At 44.4% G+C, this 25712-nt stretch overlaps 2 protein-coding genes across 3 annotated transcripts in view; one reads left to right on the top strand and one right to left on the bottom strand.

Moving 5' to 3' along the window:
- The window catches only part of LOC146802090 (cytochrome P450 26A1-like), an 83825-nt gene extending 75627 nt beyond the window's left edge, over positions 1 to 8198 (bottom strand). Inside the window, exon 1 of the mRNA XM_085623727.1 lies at positions 7959 to 8198. Within this exon, the coding sequence (XP_085479853.1) occupies positions 7959 to 8198 (240 nt within the window). The remainder of the gene's footprint in view (positions 1 to 7958) is intronic.
- SLC7A1 (solute carrier family 7 member 1) overlaps positions 1 to 25712 on the top strand; it is a 509165-nt gene that overhangs the window by 19833 nt on the left and 463620 nt on the right. The window lies entirely within an intron of this gene.

Here is a 25712-nt window from a genome sequence, read left to right as displayed (position 1 = left end):
CGTCTTGGCACTATAGAAGGCTGAGAACCGGTGCAACATAGGTGGGGAACTTCTGCTGTGGGCGAGAGCTAAAAAGAAGCTAGAATTATCCGGCTTCCACAAATAGCCAGGTTTTTAGGCCCTTTCTGAACCTTATCAGTGAGGGTGCTGTTTTTAGGGCAATAGGTAGTTGGTTCCAGAGCATAGCTGTGGTCCTAAAGAAAATTCTATCTCCCCATGTGGCCTTCTTTGCTGGAGGGACCATCATGTTTTTTGCCAGGTCTGAACGTAGTGTTCGTGTTGGCGTATACCATCTCAATTTGTTTTTGAACTGGTCTGGTCCCAGTCCGTGCAAGGATTTAAATGCCAAGCAGAGGGCCTTGAATTTGCATCTTTGTCTGACAGGCAGCCAATGCAGTTTTCTTCTGGCGTCCCTTGCTGATTCGTTTTTTGGGATCTTAAAGATGAGGCGGGCTGCCGCATTCTGAAGTCTGTTAACAAGACCCGTAGCAAGTGAAAGGTAAACACCGTTACAGTAGTCAATTTGTGTGAGGACCATTGCTAAGGTTATTACTTTTAGCAGTTCAGTCGGGATATATTTTTTTATTTTTTTAAATTTATTTTGTTAATCACCCTTATAGAACAGAAGGATGCCACTGTAATTTTAACTTGTTCTTCAAATTTAAGTTCCCTATCCATTATAATACCTGGGTTCTTTACCTTGGTTGAGGGTGTGGGTAGGGTATCTAGCTCCGACGGCCACCAGTCTGGTGCCCAGAGGGAGGGTTTGTTGCCAAAGATGGTAACCTTGGTCTTTGAGGCATTCAGTTTCAAGCAATGTCTGTCCTTCCAGTCTCTCAGCTCTCTCATGCAAGTGCTGAATGCGCATCCAGGACTGTTTTCCCTATTAGTCAGAGACGCCACTATTTGGGTGTCATCAGCATAGGAGGCGAGGGAAAATCCAGCGTTTTTTATAAGCGATGCCAATGGCGTAACATAAAGATTAAAAAGTGTAGGGCTGAGTGCCGATCCCTGTGGCACTCCACATGGTAAGGAGAACTGCTTGGAGACAAACTTCCCCATTGCCATATTTTGCTGTCGGTTTGATAGGGATGATTTTAATAGATTTAATGCAGTACTTTTAATCCCTAAGTCTTGGAGCCGGTCCACCAGAATCTCATGGCTAACATGTCATTCAAGCACTGTTTTTTGTTCTTCATTTGTGTATGGATTTAGGCTACACCGGTGATGCACACACCTTCTTAAATTCTTCTCAGTACTCTCCATTAGTTGTGAGCACTTCATCCCGACAAGGGTGATGTGCACACTTTTATCACATCTGACTGAAATTCCTCCTTGCTAATGATTCCTTTATTGTAATAGATATTGTAACATTATTTGCAGAGTTTTAATTGCATAGTTGATTTGTAAGTTTGAAATTTTTGCCTACATACTGAATTAGCTGAATTTCAAGAGTCGGTACAGAGACTTGAGAAACATTTTGACACAAAAGTATTATTCTTTCAAATGAACTTTCTCTTGTGAAAGCTGTTAATGCTGCCTCTATGGTTGAATCGTCTCAGGCTGAAGTGAAAATCATAAGGACTAATTCAAAGGATTTGGTTTTCAGTGTTAAAAGCAAAGCTAAATCCTCCAAGTTCGGGCATGTATCCTCTAAATCTGAAGAAGCAGTTGGTCCAAGTAACAAATTTCGTTCATATTTTAGATGTGGTTCTCCTCGACATGCTGCAAATTTCAAGTTTTGTCCAGCTCTGAAGGAGATGTGTAAACCGTGCGGTATGGTTGAACATGTTGCTAAAGAGTGCATGTAGAAGTTTTAAGTAGATGACTGAATATTCTGAATGGAATGATCTACATCTTGGCCTTAAAGATCTTGTTCTGATTATTGAATCGTCGGATTTAAGAAATATGTGAGAATCCCATCACTGACAATGGACTTGGAAATCAGGTGGTCAAATTGTTAATGGATTCAGGAGCTAGAGTTCCCATTATGACCAACGACATCTTTCAGGTTTGGAAAGATTTACTTCTCGAAGACCCTGGCATTGGGACAGAATCATTTCAAGGATCTAAAATTGATCTTGTTGACAATTCCATCACTTTTATTTCCTTTCAAAGCAATTGCATTTAAGGCAAAGTTTGTTACATGTAAAGAAAAACATTTTGTGATGCGTTCATCAAGCTTTGCTTGATATTGTTTTGTTACCTGTTTAACCCCTTCGACGCGCTTGACGGAACGGTTCCATCATGCACGTCGGTTGGGCTGTGCTTATGACGGAACCTTTCCGTCATGGCCCCGCCCGCGCACGGAATCTTCAGCGTGGCGCGGAAATCCGCGCCGCGCTGAAGGGGTTAAAAAAAAAAAAGTAATGTCTTTTGCTGACTTATCCCAAGACATTGTTAAACAACATAGTTTGAACAACATTTATTGCTACTATTATCACTGTAAATGATATATGCTCTGAAAGTGCTAAGCACCTCGTGTTACAGCAAATTCAGTCCTTAGTGTAAGATTACAGTGAATTGTTTAAGAATTAATTAGGACTATAGAATGATTTTGAAGTGAACATTAAATTGAAAGAAGGGGAAGTGAAGAAGTGTGTCACTTGGTGTAAGAAATGAATTTTCTATGACTTTGAATGACCCTCAGAAACCGGATGTTATTGAACCTTTTGATAGTTTTACTTGGCCTTCCCTATTGTTCTTGCTAAAAAGAAGAGCAAAGAGTTGCACATTTGCATAGATCTTAGGTATTTGAATAAGAATATTTGGATTGATGCCAATCCTTTTCCGAGAATCGAGGATTTATTGATCAAACTGGTTGGTGCAAAGAGTTTCTTTCCGTTCATTTAACAGCATTTGTTACACCTGCTGGTGTTTTTTTTCAGTTCAAGAGAATGCATTTTGGTTTTGCTTCTGCTTAAGAGTTATGGAGAAAATCTTAGGCGACATGGAGGGTGTACTTATTTTTCAGGATGACATATTGGAAAAACCGTTAGGAACATATTGATAGATGAAAGGAACTTTTAGAGAAACTAAAATTCAATGGATTTTGAATCCGACCGGAGAAATGTAGTTTTGGTCTAAATCAATTAGAATATCTGGGTCATGTTAGTGCAGAGGGTTTGGGCCTCAAAGCTGGTTTAGCTAAAGCTATAGAAGAAGCTCCTCAGCCAAACAACAAAAAACAGGTTGTCATTTATTGGATTGTGTCAAATTTATGCAGTATCTCTTCTGAATGTTGTATCTATGCCTGAACCTAACACAAGTATTTTAAGAAAAAGGGTAGATGTTTTGTTTTGGTTATTCAGCAACCTGAAGCATTTTCTTGCATTAAATCTGACTTGTTACAAACTACATTTACTTCAGCCTCCTGTTCCTTGTCTTCCTGTTAGTATTGAAAGAACTCTTACTCTTGCATCAAAAGTTCTTAAAGAATCTGAGCAGTCATATTCAGTAAACCACAAGGAACTGTTAGCTTGCACTTGAGCTATGCCGACATTTAGAAACTTTCTCCGTGGTGTTCATTTTTATCTCAATACTGATCACAAACCATTGGTGTATATTTTGAACCGGACAAATGACCATTCTGAAAAACGTACTGTTGATTAACCAGACTTTCCCCAAAATTGCTTTACTACAATTATACGGTTTTTCATGTTCAAGGCTACACAAATAAAAACTGATTTTCTTTCAAGCTTTCCTATAGTAGATCAGGATGTGCAGTCGGACACAGATTATTAGAAGTGTATTCTAGCTTCAATCCAATTCAATGTCAAAACTTCTGTTTCTTAAGAAAGTTGGTTAAAATCATTATCTGACGATAGTGACTTGAGTGCAGCTTGAAAGTATGTAATGCAAGGTTGGCTAAAAGAAAGACATTTACCTGGTGACCTACAAATGTTTATCAAATTTAGTCAGAAGTATCTATTGTGGACGGTATCCTTTTTAGAGTTGAGAAATTGGTTCCTACTTTAGTGAGAGATAAATTAGTGGATTTGGCTCATGTTAGTCCTGTAGGCATGACTTTGAATTAAAAACAAAAAGGCTACATAAAGCGTACTGGTGGCCAAAAAGGGATTTGGGTGTTGAATTAAAAGTAAAGAATTGTGTGATTGGTAACAAGGCGGATAAACATTTGGTAGTGGGGATGTCTCCCCTTGTTGCAGTTGATTTGCCTAAGAGTGTTGGGGAAAATTGGTATTTTTTTTCTGGTCCCTTTGTGTGCTTTAGCAACAAGTATGCTTTGGTACTAGATGATTATCGGTCCAAATGGACTGAAGTACAATTTGTCAAAGTTCCTGACTGAGAATGTTATGAATTTCCTTAAAGTTTTTTTTATCGTGAAGGTTTTCCTAAAAGTTTATTCACTGACAATGTACAGTTCACATCTGAAATGATGTTGATGTTTCTCAAAGAAACAGATATTGAACTTAAATGCACAGGTCTTAATCACCCGTAAGAAAATGGTTTAGCAGAAAGAGCTATCCGGCTAATTGGAGAAACTGGTAGGTTGGCATTGAATAACAGTCTTCATATTGATGGTGCCATTCCCAACTTGTGAGCGGTGTAGCATGATTTGCAGATAACTACTGCATTTCCCCCTTTTAAGATTTTAAGGGTTGCACTCCATGTACTCTTGTAGAACCTCATTGAATCACATGTACTGTTCCTGATCCAAATTGTTTAGCTTGTAAAAAGAGAATCAATAACATTTTGTAAACATGAAACCGGTTAAAGTGTGTTCTAAATACAATTTATTCGAGGGTACGTTTCAAGGATTTCAAAATAGATGACCTAAGAATGAAAATTCTCAGGTTTATGAAAAAAGAATGTTTGAAATTCAGAGATCCTAAAAGAATTGTTGCTGTTTCACATAGTGCAGTTTGTATGAAAGGGGGGAAATGGTCCGATAAGTCATTTGTAGCACCTATCAATTTGAATGTTTGTTTGAATTTAACCTTAGATAACACAAGACTAAACACTTCTGATTGCTCACCTCATTTTAACAACACAGAAAAGGGCATTTCTGCTTCTAATTCCAATGTGTTTTTTTCCATTGGGATTCATGTAGTCATGATGGCAACAGTGAGTCTTATAATCATTACAGGGCAAGTGATTACGAAAGAATGTCACCTTATTGGATGAAAAAGTATGTATGTTTAACTTTTTTTGGTGTATGAATTATTATGATGTACCATTTTCCATTTCAATGTTATAAATGGAATATGTCCTTATTTGTTTGGATTTAAATTAACATTTTTATAGGTTTTATTTTGTGCTGTTTATTGAAAAAGGTAGACCTGTTGAAGCTAGGGCCCGTGAGGCTGTATTTCTTGGATGTGCGGTGCTCGCACAGCTTATTGTTACTAGTACAACTCAAGCACCACCAAAACAGGTTTTTATTGTGCGTGTGACTGACACGCCGGCTTGCCTACGTGCAAGCACGTGAAGTGGCTGTTAAATGGCTGTAGGGGGAATTGAGCACAGCAGCGTTTGCCTCTCTCTTTCAAGAGTCATTTACAGCTTTCATTAAAGTTGTCACTTTGCATTACCAGTTTCTGAGGAATCTTTCAACTCCACAGAATCATTAGCTTGCACATTGAAGTTTCTACCACTCTTTATCCTGTAAATTACGATTAGGAATTTCAAAGCACAAAATGAAAATTTTGCACACTTGAGACGTTCTGCTTTGCACAAAATACTTTGTGACCCAGCCCTCAATGTATGTTACCCTCTCCCCCTTTATGTTCCCTGTCCTGCTGGAGCCAATTCATTGTGTCTTGACCCCTGAATCTGCCACAAGCTCACCTACCAACCAGAGGATGCATATGGGAGAATGCGGGCCACTCTACAACTCCTTTCCCGTACAGATTCTATATGTCTGTTTGTACCCGATCACAATAATGCTTTTGAATGGCAGTATGCTCCTGATTTTGTTCTAACGTGCCTGCAATCCTCTTTGCTTACAGAGGAATAGCAAATTCAGAAGTGCACAACTAATTTTTCCAGTAGCATGACATGGGCATGCAATTACTCATTTAAGAATCATCACATAGGCATTTCTTGCTGGCCTGTGCATGTGATTACTCATTCTAGAATCTTCTTATAGGCATTTTTTGCGGCCTGGTAACCCACTTAATGTATACATTTTGGACCAAAAATTCACCACTGTCTATTCATTGCACAGTCTTATATTTTTTAATTCTACTGAGTAGCCGGTTTAATAGATAGCAGTATGAAACTTAGGCCAACTTTCAGCCAGAGCCATTGATTATGTGATGGCAAATCTTGATGTCTTAATTTTTTGTAGAATATCATTTTTAGTTCTTTTATATAGTGAGAAACAAGTTGCTATTGGGTTTGTGTAAGAAAGACCATGTTGGCAACATAACAGTGTATCGGCTAGAAGCCAACCCTAACTGTAGCTAGCCGTGACTCTGCTTTCGCTAGAAAATCTGAAATGCCTGAAATGAAGGTAATAGATAGGCAACACGCCAAACAGTAGCCACTCTTTAAACCATTATTGATGGCTATATCAGTTTAAAATATCTCTCGCCCCACCATTTGGGTGGAGGTCCAGGTGTCTGAGTTTCGATCACTAGAGGGTGAATAAAGACCAGAAACTATAACTATAAAAGTGGGAGGTGGCAGATGAGACTCCTTCCTGGTATTGAAGTGTTGGCTTTAATCTGCTCCAGAACCCCGGACACTTCAGGTGTATGCTAACCACCCTGTAGGAACTTTGTGGTTGTTTATTTTTCCTTGGCTATTCTCTAGCTTTTTCCTGACATTCCATTAGTCCCCTATTGTCCTTCCTTAGTGTATAGTAGAAGTTTTTACTAGCGGGCCAGAGGCCAATTAGTATTGAAAGTGCAGTACCACAGCTCTGGAGAAGACGATGAGTTGTCAGAAGTCCAACGAAAGAAGCAGTGTTTGGTTGTTGAAAATGCAATGTTCCATTAAGAGATGAGTCCCAGCCATTGAACTGGGCGGTTTTAGTTCTCTGTTCAGTTTGTCTCCTGATTGGACAGGCCCAGGTACTTTAATGTGTCTACTTTTTGCTGGGCAAAAATGACTACCATTTTGTCAGACCCCTGGCGTGCTCTCAAAGGTTGAGTTGGATGGTATTTTGTGTAGTGTGATGGTAGTTTCTACTTTCAGCATGTTGAATCTTTTTTGGTGGTGGAAGGCTGGTGGTTCATGATTATAAACTATAATTATGTATATAAAAAAAACATGTATTCCTTCTCAAATTGGACGCCCCTTTCTTCACTGTTATAGTAGTGGATGTTTTTATAATATTCTGACATTACCCGTTTCCTGCTAGTTGATGCCTTCCATTTTCGAATGTTTTTGTTGTTTGCCTTCCATTTTCGTATTTCTAATGTTTGTGTTTATTATGATGTTGATCTTTTCATCATTGGTTTAGCTGCCCTCCTCTTCATATTTTGATGTTGTTCTCTGTGTATTCTTCTTGATGTTGATGTTTCTATGTTAATGTTTTTGAATACTATTCCATTACCTGTTTTTCCTTTACACTGTGTTGATAACCCCCATTTTGATTATTTCCCTAATCTAATCTCTCCCTTTACAGCGCCTTTCTAAAAATAGTTATTTTCGAAGTGTTGTCTCCAGTTCTCAATGCCTATGTTCCTACAGTGGATGTTTTTGATACTCTAACTCTAACTTTACCTTTCTCCCATTGCCCTGCGTGAATACTCCCTATATTGTGCTTTTCTTCTGCATCCATCCGTGTCCTTACCTCCATTCTCATTGTGCTTCTTACCATGTCTTCTCCCAAGCCCCCCTTCTTGCCCCTGGATCCTGCCCTCTCTAGACATGGCCCTAACTCGTGGAGCATTTTATATACGTCTAACCTTTCTAAAAACGCCAAGAACTATTTCGAACACAAATTATTGAAACTTCACCCTGAAATGTTAATAGCTGATACCTACCACAGCCTGTCTTGTCCAATGAAAACTGATTTTATTTTCCACTCCAAACGCCCCACTAAATGGAAAAGCACTTTCCTTCTCCACATTCCTATCAACAAATCTATCAAAATTCCATACGGAATCAAACTGTCGACTACCCCATCCCTCGCCTTCAACGGGGAAATCGATATTTCCATATTCAGAACTGGAGACATCCTCATTCAAGCATCCGATCTCCACCTCAACATTTTTGACTGACATTTCGGTACCTTGGCCTATCAAATCTCCCAAGTGATTCGCAACTCAACTGCCTTGCGCCCATGTGTCTTTACCCTCTACCTCCGTTCAGGCTCTCCTTCCCCTGCCCCTCCTGACCTCACTCATTGTCTCGAACGGGGCCCCTCTCCTCTTCGGTGGACCCCCGGCCCGCTCTCTCAAGTCTGTTTGATCTTTCTCCTACTCTTTCCATCGATCTCCATCCCTCCTGCCCCTACCATCTTCCCTGACTCTTCTCCCCCCCCCCCCTATCTCTTCTACTCACTTGCCTCCCCTTGGGACTCCTTCCACATTCGCCTCTGTCTAATACTCCGACTCCTACGCTTACCATCAACTGAACCCCACCTGTCCCCTCCATCATCCCAGATTCTCTCTTGTACTCCCTCGTACTCCTTTCCTACTCAATTGCCTGCTCTTGGGACTCCGACTAGTCTCTCCTCTAGGTCTTATTCTCTGATGCCTATTCTTATCAACAACCGATCCCCTCCTCTCCCTACCTTCTTCCCAGATGCTCCCTCCTACTCTTGTCCTACACACTCGCATCCCCTGGGGTCTCCCTCTGCACTCTCCTCTATGTACAATTCTCCACCTCCTAATGTCATAATTCCCAAGCAATTCAATGTGGTTTACCCCTGCAACCCTCCCTCCCCCTCTCCCTATGCATCCCCTGACTGACCCGAAGCGTGACCCTAAGATCTCCACGCAGAATCCGTGTAATACCTGTCCGAACACTGTTCTGACTCCCTCTCCTTTCTCGCCCTCCACTCGTTGGATTGCCTTCCCCTGGCATCATAGACCCCACTTCATCCCCTTCCTCCGTCTCTGCAGGTCTCCCCCCTGACTTTTTTGCACAGACACTAATCAGCATTGAATGCAAACTCACTGCTATGGCCACTGAATTAACACGGCTCAGAAGGGATTTCTCCATCCTTAACTCCAGGGCTTGCCCCACATTCTATGATACTTTTCACTCTGGTTCTCGTATCTTCTCCCTACATTACGGAAGGCTGACCACACCCCTCAGCAGACGAGCACACAAGCCTCACCTTGCTGCTTGCTACCTCTCCACTGCTGACCTAAGCCTCTGATGACGAATCACCTCCCTCCAGCATCCCAGTAATTGTGGGCGTAAATAGAGTCCCTTCTACCCCCATCTCACTTAGACCTCCAGCCCAACTCACCACCATCCACTCTCTTAAACCTGCTAAGGATTACCCCAATCCCCTTTCTTGCATGCTTGTTAACTGCAGATCGCCAGTTCTACATACTACTGAAATTGTAGAAACCATCCTTAGTGAGACTATGGACATTGCCTTTATCACCGGAACCTGGCTCAATGACCACTCGACGGCCATTCTTGGCTTACTCACCCCCCACCCCCCCACACAGGTTACTCCATCATTAGGCAGGGCAGACCCGACAGAAAAGGAGGTGGACTAGCCATAATCTATAAAAGGGAATTTCAACTCGCCCTTCTGAAGAACACTGATCACTTCTCATTTGAATTCCTTGGCGTTGAACTCACTTTCAAAGGCTCTCCTCCGATTAGACTACATACTATCTACCACCCTCTGGGTGAGCTTCTCCTCTTTGCTGAGGAATTATCCGACCTTCTCATCCACTTCTCCCTTTCTGCCTCCAAAAATCTGTGTTTAGGAGATTTCAACATCCACTGGAATAACTCCGTTGATCCCACGGTTAGACGCCTCACTAACCTTCTGGAGATGAATGACCTTAAGCAACTATGCCACAATCCTACTCATATCAAAGGGGCCACACTTGACGCTATCATCTCTAGCTCTGATTTGGTCTCCCTTACCAACATCGTCCCCATCGACTGGTCCGACCACCATCTCATTGTTTTCAAAATCGTAACCAGTGCCCCACTCCCCCCAGCAGTTAACAACAAACCCAATATATGGTCCAGAAACCTAAAGCAAGTCCCTCCAAGTGAACTAGAGTCTAAACTTCAAGTTCAACTTCAACTCATCCCTCTCTCCCAAAACGCTGATGAGCTCACTGAACATTTCAATAAGGCCATTGCGATGCCCTGGATCAAGTCGCTCCACTTGAAATAAATCAACAAAGAAAAATCCAATCCAAATCTTGGGTTCAACTTAATGAAAGAAGACCACTCCGACTATCTGAAAGAATATGGAGGCAACACCCCTCACCTTGCCCTCCTCAGATCTGCAAGAGCAACTTATAAGAAGCACATTTTCAATGAAAAGACTTATTTCTTTCCCGCCCAACTTGATTGTGCCAAAAACAGGCCCAGAGAACTCTTCAACATTGTCCGAAAACAAACGTCATCGGCCCCTCCAGAGCCGACAGCCTCAATTGAAAGATGAGAGGAAATTACCAATTTCTTCTCAGAAAAAATTATCAAAATTGATCAATCCTTCCTTCCAACTCTGGCCCTGCCCAGCACCCAAATGGACATAGACGTTCCTCCGTTCTCGACACCGTCCCTCCCGCCTCATCCTCCCACTATTTCTGGCGACATCCTTTCCAACTTACAACCAAAAAATAACACCTCCTGGTCTAATTTCCATTCTATGACTGAGCTTGAAGTCTTTTAATATCATTTTGAATTTAAAGCCGACTTCGCACACCCAAGATCCACTCCCATCTATCCTAGTTAACAACCATAACCACATAATTTCTCCATGTTGGACTAAAATCATTAACACCTCTTTTGCCACAGGATGCGTCCCCGACTCCCTCCAACTCTGGCAAATCACTCCCATTTTTAAAAATCTTACGGCTGACCCCAACTATGCTAACCACCTCCGCCCCATCTGCAACCTCGTACTTCTAGCTAAAACCCTAGAGAAATGTTTTTTTAATTCAATTGGATAACCATATAAGCAAATTCAACTTACTTGACTACTTTCAATCTGGTTTCAGGAAAGGCTGTAGCACAGAAACCGCCATGCTCAACATTGTTGATAATATTCACTGTTCCCTCTACAATGGAGAGGCTTTCCTCCTTGACCTCTCTGCAGCATTTGATACAGTCAATCATTCTTCCTTACTGGAATCACTTAAAGCTCGCTTTGGCCTAAATGGCTTGGTCCTTAAATGGTTCACTTCCTACCTCCAGCACAGAACACAACAAATAAAAGTCAACTCCTGCCTCTCCAATCCTACCCCTGCCTCTCCAATCCTACCCCTATCTCCCTGGGTGTCCCCCAGGGATCAATACTCTCCCCCTCTGTATGGAACCCCTTACACTAATTTTGAAACAAGCCTGAATCGACTATCACCTCTATGCTGATGACACCCAACTCTACTATAGGATCAAATCCCATACTGATTTACTTCATTTAAACACTCTGAGCAAGATTCAATCCTGTTTCTACTCCAACCATCTTAAACTGAACCCTAACAAAACGGAAATTATTATTATCTCTCCTAAAAGCAACCATCTCCCCATACAAGGCTGGATCTCTGACCTCAACGCCCTCAACTGTCCGCTCACCTTATCTAGCTAGGTGAAATCCCTAGGTTTCATTCTTTTTTTTTTTTTTTTTTTGTTTTTTTTTTATATTTTAAAAATGTTATTGAAACAATAAATCAGTTACAAGCATGGGCCTACAACCACCAGGGCCGGCCGCTAGATTCAGAAAGGATCGTACATTAGTTAAGCAGTAGGCGACACCTGGGGCCCAGCCCAGTAATTGGCTCAGGATAGCTCGAGAGAAGCAGGAGACATACATTTAACCTAAATAACAACAAAAAACAAAAGGCGAGGCATACAGGCAAAAAGCGTGGGTCAGGCTACATCCGGGGGACTTTTACTCCAAACCTTCAATTAGCTATCAACAGGAGGGAGTACTGAAAGATCGGGGGGGGGTAACGGGAAAGGAACATCTATATTCGATTATTACAGTCGGTTGCAAGGAACCATCAAGGGTCAGGGGGACAAGGCAATATCGGTGTCCACTAGGGGGGGCGTACAGATACCCCCCACGATACACGTTCCATTGCCCCCAAATTCTACCCCATGCCCCGGGTTTACCGCGGGCCACATATACAGTCTTCTCCCTGAACATACACCAGTCCATGTTTTCCTTCCATACTGACACGGTGGGCGGCCGCTGGGAGCCCCAAAGCTGCGCTATATCCCTCTTAGCAATCATGTAGCCCAGGGCCGCCCACCGAGTCTGCGCCGCGTTATAATCATTGGGCTCCCACACATTCAAGACACAGCGACGCACCTCCGGCAGCAGCGCCACCCCGGTGACTTGTCCCATGACCCCATGAACCCGACGCCAGTATTCCGCCACCTCCCGGCACTCCCAAAGGATATGGAGAAAGGTGGCACTGAGCCCACACCCCCGCTTGCAGAGCCCATCTGCCGAGAATCCCATCGAGACCAGACGGGGGCCCGTCACATACACCCGGTGGAGAATCTTTAACTGGACCAGGCGGAGACGGGCTGGAATGGCAACTTCCTTGGGGGACGATAGTGCGGACTGCCAGTCCTCGTCGTCTAATTCCACCCCGTCCCCCGTCCACGTCTCCCGAAGGCGCACCAATAGGTCAGCCCGATTATTAATGAGTTTTTTATAGATTAAGGAGATAGTACTGTCGGGAACATGACCATCAAGTATGCGGTCCTCGAGGGGCGAAGAGGCCGGGATCTTGGTCCCCTTCCCAAAGACAGAGAGCAGGGCGTGCCGAACCTGGGCGTATCGGAAGAACTCCTTTTCCGTGAGTTCGTATTCGCTCTGGAGTGCCGCGAAGGTCTTAACCGCGCCCTTCATCCATAAGTCTCCCACTCTACTGATGCCAATCGTATCCCAACGGTCAAACCCCTTCGTTGTCCAGAGGCTTCCCAGTCGGTCGGAGGCAAATAAAGGAGTAGCGCATGTTAGTCGCTCACTCCAGCCCATGGCTACATTGGCCGCCTTCCAAATCCGTACCGCGATCTTAGTGGGGCCCGTCAGGGTCCGTCCAGCCGAGCGGGAGTAAAGCGCCCTGTTATAGGTACCGCCGGGAAGCAGGAATTTATCCATCTCATACGCCGGGTTCAAGCCAGGCGCATACGTGGCATGGTTAATGGCTGATAGCTGTGAGGCCCAATAATACCTGCGAATGTCGGGAAGCGCGATGCCCCCGTCGTACCAGGGGAGAGTGAGTTTGGCCAGGGCGATACGCGCCCGTCCGTCCCACACCAGTCTCCTCTGCAGGCTCTCTACTTCCCGAAAGTAGGCCACTGGAATGATGTCGAAGGAGTTCTGAAGTGCATAGAGGAACCTGGGAAGGGACATCATTTTAAACAATGCGGCACGACCCAGTGGGGACAGGGGCAGCCTACACCACCGAGCCGTGTCGTCCCTCAAACGTCGAAGCGGAAGCAGGAGATTGTGCTCATAGCGAGCTACCGGGTCCAACGAGATGTGTATCCCCAGGTATTTAAAGCCGGACAGAGATATTTGGATCGGAAGCCGAGGCGGCAGGAGAGGGGGGCCACCGGAGATAGGATAGACACAGGATTTAGACCAGTTAATCGTGAGACCCGAATTTCTCCCGTAGGAAGTCAGAACATCGAAGAGAACGTTAAGCGACTGCCGCGGCGAGGTAAGATACAGGAGGATATCGTCAGCATATAACGAGACCCGATCCTCAAAGCCCGGGGCCCACCGGATCCCCCTGATCGAGGGCTCCCAGCGGAGCCAAGCGGCGAGTGGCTCCAGGGCGAGAGCAAAGAGCAGAGGGGACAACGGGCACCCCTGCCTCGTACCCCGACCAAGAGCGAAGGGCCGAGAGACCCGCCCATTAACCACCACCTGAGCCATGGGTCCCGTGTAGAGAAGCTTCACCCAGCCAAGAAACCCCTCCCCAAAGCCGAATTTGGTCAAAACAGCCCAGAGGAATGGCCACTCGATGGTGTCAAATGCCATCGTGGCATCTAAAGAAACCAGCACGGCCGGTTCGGAGAGGTACTCTGCCCTGGCGAGGGCGCCATGGAGACGCCGCAAGTTGAGGGCGGTGTTACGATGTGGGATGAAGCCGCATTGATCAGGATGAATCGGATCGCAGATGACGCTCAACAAACGATTGGCGAGGACTTTAGCCAGGATTTTAGGCTCTGCATTTAGCAGTGAGATAGGCCTGTAAGAGGCACAGCGGTCCCGTGGCTTACCGTCCTTGGGGATCACGACTATCGTGGCCAGTCGCTGGTCGACCGGAAGGGAACCGGCCTCGAGGGACTCCTGAAACATACGACGGAGGAAGGGCGATAGTTTATCCGGGCGCAACTTATATAATTCGATAGGTAGACCGTTGGGACCCATGGCCTTGCCCGAGCGAAGGGACCGAATCGCAGTCGCGATTTCATCTACCGACAAGGGAGCGTCCAGCTGCTCACGGTCCTCGGCAGAAAGGCCAGGCAAAGCAATGTCCCTAAGGAGAAGGCGAGAGTCTTCCTCATCCCTATCAGTCACCGGGGAATACACAGTCCGGAGGTGGTCGGCAAAACATTCCACAATCTCACCAGGCTCAGTCACACACACTCCATCCGAGACACGCAACTCCGGGACCACACGATTCACTCTCTCCTTCTTATCCAGCCACGCAATCGGCTTTCCCGCCTTGTCCCCGGCATCATACAACCGACCCTGCTGCTCCCTATACATAGTTTTGGCCGCGTCAGTGACTAGAGATCTGTATTCAAACTGTTTCAGGTTGAGGGCATGGAGCCCGTCCGGAGTGACACCCGCCTCCAAGGCCGACTCCAGCCCCGAGATGTCTGTCTCCAGCTTCACCACCGCCTCACTCCTGAGCTTCTTAGCCACCACTATCTGGGAGAGGGCGTGTCCTAGGTTTCATTCTTGACAAAAATTTTACTCTGAAGGACCATATAAATAACTTTGCCAAAGGAGTACTTTTCACTCTCTGGCACTTCAAGAAAATCGAACCCTTTATCCCTCAAGATGACTTCAAATGGGTTGTACAATCACTAGTCCTCTCCAAACTTGACTACGGCAAAGCTATCCTCACTGGAACCCCTAAAGTCCACCTAGCCCCCCCCCCCCCACCCCCCCCCCCCTTAGAGATGTGCTCAACTTGGCGGCCAGGCTCATTACCGACTGTAAACATTTCGACCACATCATGCCTGCCCTCAAATCCTTAAATTGGCCGCCCATCGAAGGGAGATGCTTTTATAAGACTGCCAGTATCACACACACAGCTCTCCACCAACAATCCCCTTCATACCTCAAAAAAGCGGGCTGCTCCAAACTGATGATAAGCTCTATTGCGCTCCTCCTCGTCCCAATCCACCTAATTTGACTGCTTTTCTGTGAATGCTCTGAACATCTGGAATGCCCGCCCTTGGGCACCTGCACTGCAACCCCTCCTACCTTAGCTTCAAAAAAGACCTAAAATATCACTTTCTCAACAAATATTGGAGTCTTACATTGCCCTGCTGTCCTGGCTTTGCGTTTCTCCCGCAGTGGTTCCTCTTTCCGCATATTGGTTATCTTTCTCTTTTCGCTCTACTGTTCACTCTTCCTTTTATGTATCCTGACCTTAGCTCGCCCTGGCTCGCAGCTATCCTAGCAGCTCCATTCTTCCACACTGTTTAGCAGTTTGTGGGCACTCTCCCCTGTCTTCACACACCCCCCCCCCCTACCCCTGCCCCCTACCTCTTTAATTTGTTCTTCCCAGTTGATACTCTTTTGTGCTCTGAGTCGTTTTCCTCCATTTCATTATTCAGATGTTTCTAACCTATGAATCGCCCAGAACTCTGCCGCCCCTGACTTATGGATTGTTGTGCTTCCCTTGATTTATTTTTTGCTCTGAACTACTTTTTTAGGTCCTGCCTACGCGACGCGCAAGCGCTGCTTTGGAGTGACCTTTTAGAATCGCTCTGTACTTTTTTGGAAACTCGTGCATATACTGCACTGTTTCCAATGAGTTCTCGTGCATAGACAGCGTTTACCTTGCGTGAGCGAGCAACGGCACCATCTGTTTGCAATTATCGCGCTTGCGCTTTCGAAACAGATGGCGCCCCTGCTCACTCGCGCATGGTAAACGCTGTGCGAGTCTCGCCCCCGTCTGAAACCTTGTTTTTCTGTCAGCACTTGTTTTTGTTGGACTGGTAGGTTTCTTTACAGTATCACAATCATGCCAAAAGGTCTTGTGATTTAAACATAAAAAACGACCATGTCTAGATTTTAAAGAGCAAGAGATTAGAGCCTTTTGTTTTTAAACTCCGATTTCCTCAAACAAACATGGGCTTCAAAACACCAAAAGCACACCAATCCCGCTCCTGAAGACATTAATGGTTCCACACTGTTAATTCATATAACATCGTTCATAACAGCGCCATCCTTCGCTTACCTTTTTTCAGGACACTGGACACAACTGCTTTTCTTCCTTAAATGCAACACGTGGAGAGTACAGCGGACATTTCCTATATTATTCGAACATGGTTTTTATAAACTGTTCGGTTTCAAATGAATGTTTTTTTTTTAACCATACAGGTAAAGTGAGCCACGGCCTGTAAGATCTACAAGCACTGAAAACGCGGGGGAGAGCGAGTTCCTGTCATTAAGGGCAGGGCCATGTGAATGGACACGAGGCAAGCTTCTGCCTCACTTTTTCATCACTACATGCATTATTACAGCCAAAAAACCTAAATGGATTTTTTAGGTCTGACTTGACGGAGCAGCTGTCCGCTGGCTTATGTGATCATCCTAAACGAGAACTGACGCAGAGGAAAACAAATGATAACCAGGATGCATTTACACTACAGACTGCGTAGATGGCGCTGTGCGTGAGGCGCTGGTGAGGAGGAGGGGTTATTGACGTCCGTCTGTATAAGTCACCTAAATAACTGCCTTCATTCTGTCCATTGCCATCTGGCGACTTTCAGCCTGGGTGTCTGCTGTCACAGTGGTCACATTTTTCTCACTATTAACCCAATTTAAAAGAGACATTGAATTAGAATTAGCATTAAAAGCGCCACTCTATGTCACATTGATACAAAGGAAGAAAGAACCTGGCTTTCAGGGAGGTAACTTAATAGTGCAGGAGGTGCAGCGGCACAGGGTGTAAAGGGGCCTCTGCAACACAATTATAGTGTCTTTTACTCCCCAACCACCAAATAATTTGACCCATTCCTGTCCTTGCATTGGGGTCCACAACACCCTTACAACACCAGAGGGATGAATTGCTCAGCATCCCAAGTGCTCATTTATATTTCATTTTCAAAAGCGGTTAGAAAATGCTACTGTCTTTGGCAAGAAACACACCACTCCCTGACCCCACTCAAATGAATAATCCACAGAAGCTTAAATATTTTCACATTTCAAGGTTTTTGGAGGAGCCCTGCTAGGGAAATATTACAATGAATCGTGTGTTGTATACGGTGCATACCTCTATTTTCTCAAAGTTCCTAATAGTCACCAGACTTGTACACAAAACAGCACCGTTGTGGTAAAATGTGTATTTAGTCACATTGCAGTACCACTTTCATTTAGCTAAACCGAGAAGAGTGAACTTTGGAAGTCATCCCGTCACAAAGCAATTCAAGTGATATTACACTGTTTACTGAGTGACGTAGTGTTTATGACAAACCACTATGAAAATACTGAAGTGAAAACTATCATACCAAACTTATCCCCTGCCGATCCTTTTCCTCCTCGTGCCTGTAGCAAAATTTTACCTCTTTTTGTGGATGCCCTTACATCAGTTTTTAATTTATCTTTGGATCAAGCCACTTTCCCTCGTAAATGGAAACATGCACTGGTTAAGCCTATACTTAAAAAACCTCGAGCTGATCCCAGTCTGCCTGTCAATTATCGTCCCATTTCTTTGCTCCCTTACTTTGGAAAAGTTTTGGAACTGTTGGTGAATAAACGTTTGACAGTCTTTCTTGAGACGAATAGGCTCATTGATCCCTCCCAATCTGGCTCCCGTGCGTCTCATAGCACTGAGACTGCTGTTATCGAAGTAGTGGATAATATCAGGCTAGCATTGGACCAGCAAGAATCTGCAATTCTAGTCCTTTTGGACCTGTCTGCAGCTTTCGATACCATCTTCCACAGCATTCTTACACGCCGGCTGTGGGAGGTGGGTATCAGATGGAAGGCCCTCAAGTGGTTTGAGAACTACCTGGCAGACCGTCTTACTACAGTATCTGTCAACGGTATTGCTTCCAAAACACACCCAGTTACAATCTGGGTTCCTCAGGGCTCCATTCTTAGCCCAGTGTTATTTAATGTCTATCTAACTCCTCTTGCTGACATTATTAGGACTTATGTATTTGAAACAATTTCTTACGCTGATGATACTCAGTTTCTTGTCACCTGTAAGTCGGATCTAACTGATGTGCAAGTCCGTTTTAAAAGCTGTTTGATCCGGATAAATGACTGGATGAACCTGAATAAGCTTCAACTAAATGGCGGTAAGACGGAGGTTATCCTATTTGGAAAAGCAGAACAGCTTTGGTCCAGTGACTGGTGGCCGGAAGAGCTGGGCATTTGTCCACAGCCTAAGCAAGCAGTGCGTAATCTCGGCATCATGATTGACAAGTCTTTGTCCCTGAAGACCCATATAAATCAGGTGCTTGTGACCTGCTTTGGGATTATGCGAATGCTGCGGAAGATCTTTAAGTGGCTGCCCCTGGAAACAAGGAAACCTCTGGTTCAGGGTCTTATAATAAGCCGTTTGGACTATGGCAATGCCCTGTTCACTGGGCTTAACCAAGACTTGCGTTGTAAGCTTCAGATTCTTCAAAACACGGCCGCCAGACTGGTTCTTAATCTTCCCCCTCGGTCCCCCTCTGCCCCTACTCTTAAAACTCTGCATTGGCTACCTGTTCGCCAAAGAGGGCGTTTTAAAATTCTTAGTCTTACCCACAAGGTAATGCACGGAGCTGGTCCATTGTATCTTGCTAAGAAGCTCCAATGGTATGTTCCTGGACGCTCTCTGCGGTCTAGCTCTAGATTTTTTTCTTGCCCAGCCACGTGTCCGGACGGAACGTAATGGTGGTCGATCTTTCTCCTACCTTGCCCCTCTTCTGTGGAATAAACTCCCTTTGGAATTAACGTCTATAACTAACCATCTACTCTTCTGTAGAAAGCTTAAGACCTGGCTCTTTGCCCTCTAAATTCAGGCCGAGCTTTATAGTTGCTGTACTCTCCATTTGCCTTTGGCTGCAAAGCGCCCTGAGACTGTTTGTTGATATGCGCGCTATATAAAAATATCTGACATTGACATAACCAGGGTATCAAATGGGAGCTTTAAAGATGTGCGGAAATGACAGTAAAGTGGTACAAAGTTAGTATTGCTTCACAATATAACATTATTATAATAATATTAGCATTATTTTTAGTTTTAAACGTAAATCCCGAGAGTTCCTCCAAGGGAAAAGCAACTTTGCTTTGGGAATTTGGGTGGGTAAAAGCATTTTGTGACTTGGAAAAATGCATTAACATGTCTAAATATTACTCCACACACTGTGGGCTGTACAGAGTCCAAATCATTGTGTAGCGCCTCTGGAATAAATGATGCACGGTCTTCCTTGCAGGAGATGCTGTCCCGTAGTGTATTACCTTCTGGCGAGGCCACAGCACGGCAGTTCAAAGCTCACTAAGATGGTATGTACTGTTCTCACCTTGCTCATAGTCCCCATCTGTCTTCATAACATGGCTGCCAGTGTAAGCAATAGCTGTAATGAAGTACCTGCAGTTGGAATACAAACTGCTGGCAGGCTTTGGGAAGGGCTCTAGTGTATTTGTATTCAGCATAGAACACGCTAAACCTCATTATTATCCAGTTAAGGTTTAAGAGAGGTTTACATATACCATAGGTATTTACCCCTTAGTATTTTCTACGCCACAAAGGGCTCCTGAACGGTTATCCATATCAAGTTGACTTATTCTGTGAATTTGCTGGTTACGAAGCCACTAGATGGTCTTCATTTTTAAATAAATATTTTTGTAGTTATGCTGTTTTGGCTGTGGCACTGGGGACACATCACACTGTGTTTTGTTTGTATGTACTTTGTGGACCGTTCTATATATAAGATATAAACATCTATTTGTATTCGTGATTTGATGGGTTTCATTTTTCATATGACATTTTTTGCATTAGGTTACTTAACCTCTTAATTGATCATTTTTTTTTTCCAAGTGATACCACAAGAACTATAGTTGCCCAAGTGTGATTTAATATTTATTAACCCAGGTTCTCAGCTGGAGTCCACTTTAGTACCAAAGTGGTCCATTTTGGAAACAAATGATAGGGGGGAGGGTAGCTTGACCCTTTACATCTAAGCAGTAAAGTACATATAAACAAACTATGCAACACGCGTTAGCAAATTCAATAGGTCTCGAATACAAGAACTATTGGCTTTCCAAATATATTTTAGCATGTTGTACAATAAAGTGGCCGCTGTGCACCATGGTTCAAAGTTAGAAAAACAAGCATTGGCATAGCCAATAGGTCTCGCCTTTGGGACCTTATAAGTGTTTAGCCATGCAACAGTTGATGTTGTTGCACCAAGGATATTGTGCTGAATAACTAAACACTTATAAGGTCCCAAAGGCGAGACCTATTGGCTATGCCAATGCTTGTTTGGTTTTGCTCCTGCACATGTAAAGCGCTGTGATGCCTCTGGGTCTAGCCAGCGCTGTATAAAACCTTACAAATAAATAAAAATAAATAATTTAGGTCTGCATAAATACATTCAGAAAGACATTGCTGAGCTTGAGTATTTATTTAACATGTAGTTGTTTATACTGCAACAATGAAATGTGAGGCCCTGAAAATAGTTTACCACATGTAACCAATAATGCAGTTATTCAATATTAAGCATATCACATTACTTCTGGAAGGGTTGCTTTATTAGGTACATTTTTAAAGTGCATGCACATGGAAGTTTCATGGTGATTCAACAAATCTAGAAGGGACATCTGACATAGCTACAAAAGTGAGAAAGGAAACTTGACAGAATCTCAAAGTGGGGCGTATATACGATGAAGGGTGGATCTTGACAACAGCCATTTCAGATGCGTTTTACCAGCTGTCTTTTCTGACTGGCTCTACCCCCACAGACCATTGCATTGAGTGTTTTGAAAACATTTTTATACATCTTGATAAATCTGTTAGGGGAGCCGGCAAACTAGTCTTTGTTCCTATAGACTATTTTATTTTCAAATTCCATGTTCATTCTTTCTTGCCATTTTATTGTACTGTGTATTGGGGTACTTTAGGTTGACCTAGTGCTTTGCTCTATCTGTTTTTGTCTTATTGCCTGGTCATTAAAAGCATTAGTGTGTCTATTGGCTGGTGTCTGTCCATATTCCTACGAGGTCCTCTTTAGGGCCCCTTTTGATTTCCAAACCCCTACAGGACCCGACTATTCTTTTAGAATCTCAATTCAGAATCTGTATGTGGAGCCCAAGTCGAGCAGCACAGAGCAAGCCACATATCTGTTAACTCTGGCCAGTTATGTATAATTCTTCAATGGGATGATTGTTCTGTTTTCTGTTCCGGTTAACCTCTGTCTGAGTTTTCAACATTAGGCTATTTTGAATGTATGCCTTGTATCCCATTTTGTTTCTTTGATCTCCTATGCTCTTCTTTCCCCCTTCTTTTAAGTTCCTGCGGGGATTGCGAATGAATTTACGGTCATAACTTGTGTGAAATACGTTTATTTGGGGAGCACAATAAATTGGCTTCTAATCGAGATTGTTCAGATTTCGTCCTCAACATTGAGAATCAAATCTGTCTAATTTGCATATGGAAGAAACATTAGTATTCCTCGTTATGTTAATTAACAGTCTAGTTCTTTCTCTGTTCCTCCTTCAAAACGCTTCTCCCTGCCCACCTCTACTTCCTGAGCTCAGAAATACTTCTGATCTTCTTTGCTGTTGGTTGTACTGTGACCTTGCTTTTCCTTTTTTATTTTATCAAAGCCTGTCCCACAGTTTGAAGCACCCAAATCTCCCCGTGTGGCACACACTATTTGTCTTTCAGGCTTGCCCTCTCGGAGGAGGTGTGGTCCAGCATTGTTGCCTAGGCAGCCTACTTCCAGTTGAATCATTGCATCATTCTTAGGAGACAATTTCTACCCATTCATAATTAACAATTCGGGTGACTACATTTTTTCTGAAGATCATTAACCATTCGATTGTATAACCAGTAAAATATTAGGAGTGTAAACATTCATTCAGATTGGCCATATAAAGTGCAGACTTTTTTTTAAAGTGGTGTGAGCAACTTTATCTGCTTTTTTTATTGAAAGCAAATGGAGCGCTGAAAAATTTCTCAGAAACTCACCTCAGTCACAGATCTCGGTTGTATCCATCATCGTTCGTTGGCTCACTTCGCCAACCCAGTTCAGACACAGTTATGTGTAAATCAGTCTTGACCTTTGTTCCTCATGGGAACAGTCCAGACCGTACTGCCAAGCCAGGTCTTCCCTGTACTGGAAAAAAGCATCCTGGGACCAGTTTCGGCATAACATCCCCCATTAGCCAGGCTAGCTTGAATCCAGTGGCAAAGTGAGCAAGGGGCCCACGTCTGGGCATACCCTGCCAACTTGGGGCTTACTAAGCAAACACAAGGAGATGATAGATGAAGCGCTGAAACTTTTCAGACACTCACCCTCAGTCACAGATCTGGAATTAATTTAACCTCGTTCTTTAGCTCACTTCGCCACCCCTTTTATTGAAAGGGTGGGTACAAAGAATAATGGTTGATGCAACCAATTACAGTAACATTATCCGGTGAATGTAACTATTGGTATTCTCTGCTGCCTTCTCGCATAAACAGAAATTACAGAGTATCAGACAGGCAAGGCAGGCAAGTTATACTCCTATCCTCCCCTTACTCCCAAGGGCTTATATCTTCATCATACAATTTCATTGGAAACCTTTTTATAATACTTTAAGTATCTTTGTTAGTAATTTTTCTCATACGAGAAAAGATGACAGGAGGTTGGCAGTGCACTCATGTATATATTACACAAAGACTCCTAAAACACTCAGTTGTGTATTTTTTAACTTGTTCTCTGGAGTTCTCCTGGGACCCTGGAGCTGTGAGTAATGCAAGTTAACATCGCAAGTTAACATGGCCTCTTAAGAAAGACAGTTCTATTACAGACCTAAGAGGATCAGATGTTGAACCAAAACCAAGCTTACTAAAATACTGCTGTACTGTAACCTGCAACACCAACCCATTATTTGACTTCTGAACATCACTGATTGAGAACATAAGTCATTCTTAAAGAGGCAGAGGTAGCCCTCCTAATAAGCCAGTTAAAAAACTCAACCTTGCAGGGGAAAACGGCAGTCTTTAGCTGCATTAACGTGAGAGAAGAACATATATTCATTTGTTTTTAATACAAACTGTGGTGCTCTGCCACACTACTACTGTATTGTTGCTGTGGTGTGTCTTGGCACTATTTTATTTTATTTATTTTTTCAGAACTTTATTTATGTAATTTTCACACCAAAGCTGAGCGATCATACACAGAATCCTTCGAAACAATATTCATCAACTTATTTGAGTCCCAAACACATTCCACAGTTTAATATGCTTGACATTTTCCATGGCACAGCGTCCAAACCAGCGCCATACACAGGCAGGGTTGTCACAAGCACAAACGTCTACGTGCTACTGCTGCAATCGGACTCACCACCCTGCTCGCTACCTGTCCCCATTGGGTTAAACAAGTTCCTGCATAGCTCTCTCCAGAGTGCTACATCCTTCTCCAGCTTTCCATCCCTACGACATGCTTTCATTTGCAGTTCCTCCACCAGGGACCACTCTTCCCACATCCCTCATCCAACTCTCAAACGATGGAGCCAGCTCACCTATCCAAAAAATGGCCACCCTCCATTTAGCCAAACCAGCGCTGGTTGCAATAACTTATTAGCTATTTTCAGTTTTTTTCGTAAAGGCAATGTTCAGGCGAAGCCTCTAAGGAAACTCCCACCCCTTCACCGAGCCTTGTCCCCGGAGCAAGCCAATACTGATGAACGGCTGGGCATTCCCACGCCAGATGCAGACACCCAGCATGGACTCTAGGGCATTCATGTGACTGGGTGGCATCTATACGGTGAAGCCTTACCGGGGTCACGTACACCCGCAGCAAAAAATTGTAATGCAGTGGCTTCAGTCGAGCATTACAAGACGCCTTACGTGTGAGCGTACATACCCTCACCCAATCTTTCTCAGGCAACGGCACCTGCAGATCCTTGTTCCATGCCCTAAGGGCCAAAGACCACAAATCCACCCTCAATGACCCTATACAACAAGGAAACCAATCTACGTCCACCACCACACGTTAGCAGTATGTCTAGAGTCTCTGTGGTCCGGGGCATGTCTGGGTAAGTAGGCCACGTGACTTTGGCCAGTTCCAACAGGCCTGCATATTGAAAGTATTGTCCCTGACCCAAGTCAAACTCTTCGCATGCCTACCCAAAAGTAAGGAAGGTGTCATTCATGTACAAATCGGGCAGGACCGTGCAGCCACCCGCCCTCCATGTCTGGAAGGACCTACTCTCCACCATCCTTCGCACTGCAGCTAACTGCCAAATGGACAACTCCGGATGGAAAGGAGCCCGCCCCAACACTCGTTACACAACTTTCTACCACAGGAAGGCCGTTTGCCTAATGACATATGGAAATTCTACACTCTCCCCAGCACCCTCCATCAAAATCGCAGGGTGGCCCCCCTGGCTGCACTCAGCCGCCAAGTAAGCGCTTTTCCCAATTATCACCAGCCATTGCGCTGCATGTTGAAGGTGCGCCGCATAATAGTAAAGATCAAACCTAGGCACCCCCCCCCCCCCCCCTCGTACCGCTTCAACAGCACCTGTAGCACCTCTCTGCAGTGCCTCCCCGCCCAAAACAGGGTCACCAGTAGGGAGTTCAGTTGTTGGAACACTTTCGCAGGAATCGGGCTCAATGCATTCTGCAGGACATACATGCATCTCTGCAGCATCACCATTTTTGCCACAGCTATCCTACCCATCAGGGACAATGGGAGCGTATTCAATAAAGTCCACGGAGCACCTGAGTGATTCTACTACCCTGGTTATGTTCAGCTGAAGTAACTTGGCGTCCCCATGCGCCACCTGCACCCCCAGGTATCTAAAATGGTCCATCTCCCATCGCAAACCCAGACTAGGCAGCTCTTCCGCCCTACTCTCTCTGTCCTGCCAGGGGGAACGCCAAGGACACCCCCCTGTTGATTCGTAGTCCAGAATAAAGCACAAAATGACCATTATCCGCTGCAATTTCGGTATAGCCTCACACGGGGACGTAACATAGAACAGCGCGTCATCTGCATATAACTAGGTGAGATAGGTACCATTTCCAATTTGTATTCCCCAACAACCCAGATTTCGCCTCGGCCATACAGCCATGGGCTCAATGGCTAGAGCTAACGGCGACAGCAGGCATTCCTGCCGCGTACTACGCCCCAGCAACCACTGCGCCAACCTGGTTGGGCCCAATCGCACGCGC

This window comes from Triturus cristatus, chromosome 8, assembly GCF_964204655.1.
Source record: "Triturus cristatus chromosome 8, aTriCri1.1, whole genome shotgun sequence".
NCBI classification, from domain to species: domain Eukaryota; kingdom Metazoa; phylum Chordata; class Amphibia; order Caudata; family Salamandridae; genus Triturus; species Triturus cristatus.
This window is presented reverse-complemented; position numbering and strand designations above follow the sequence as displayed.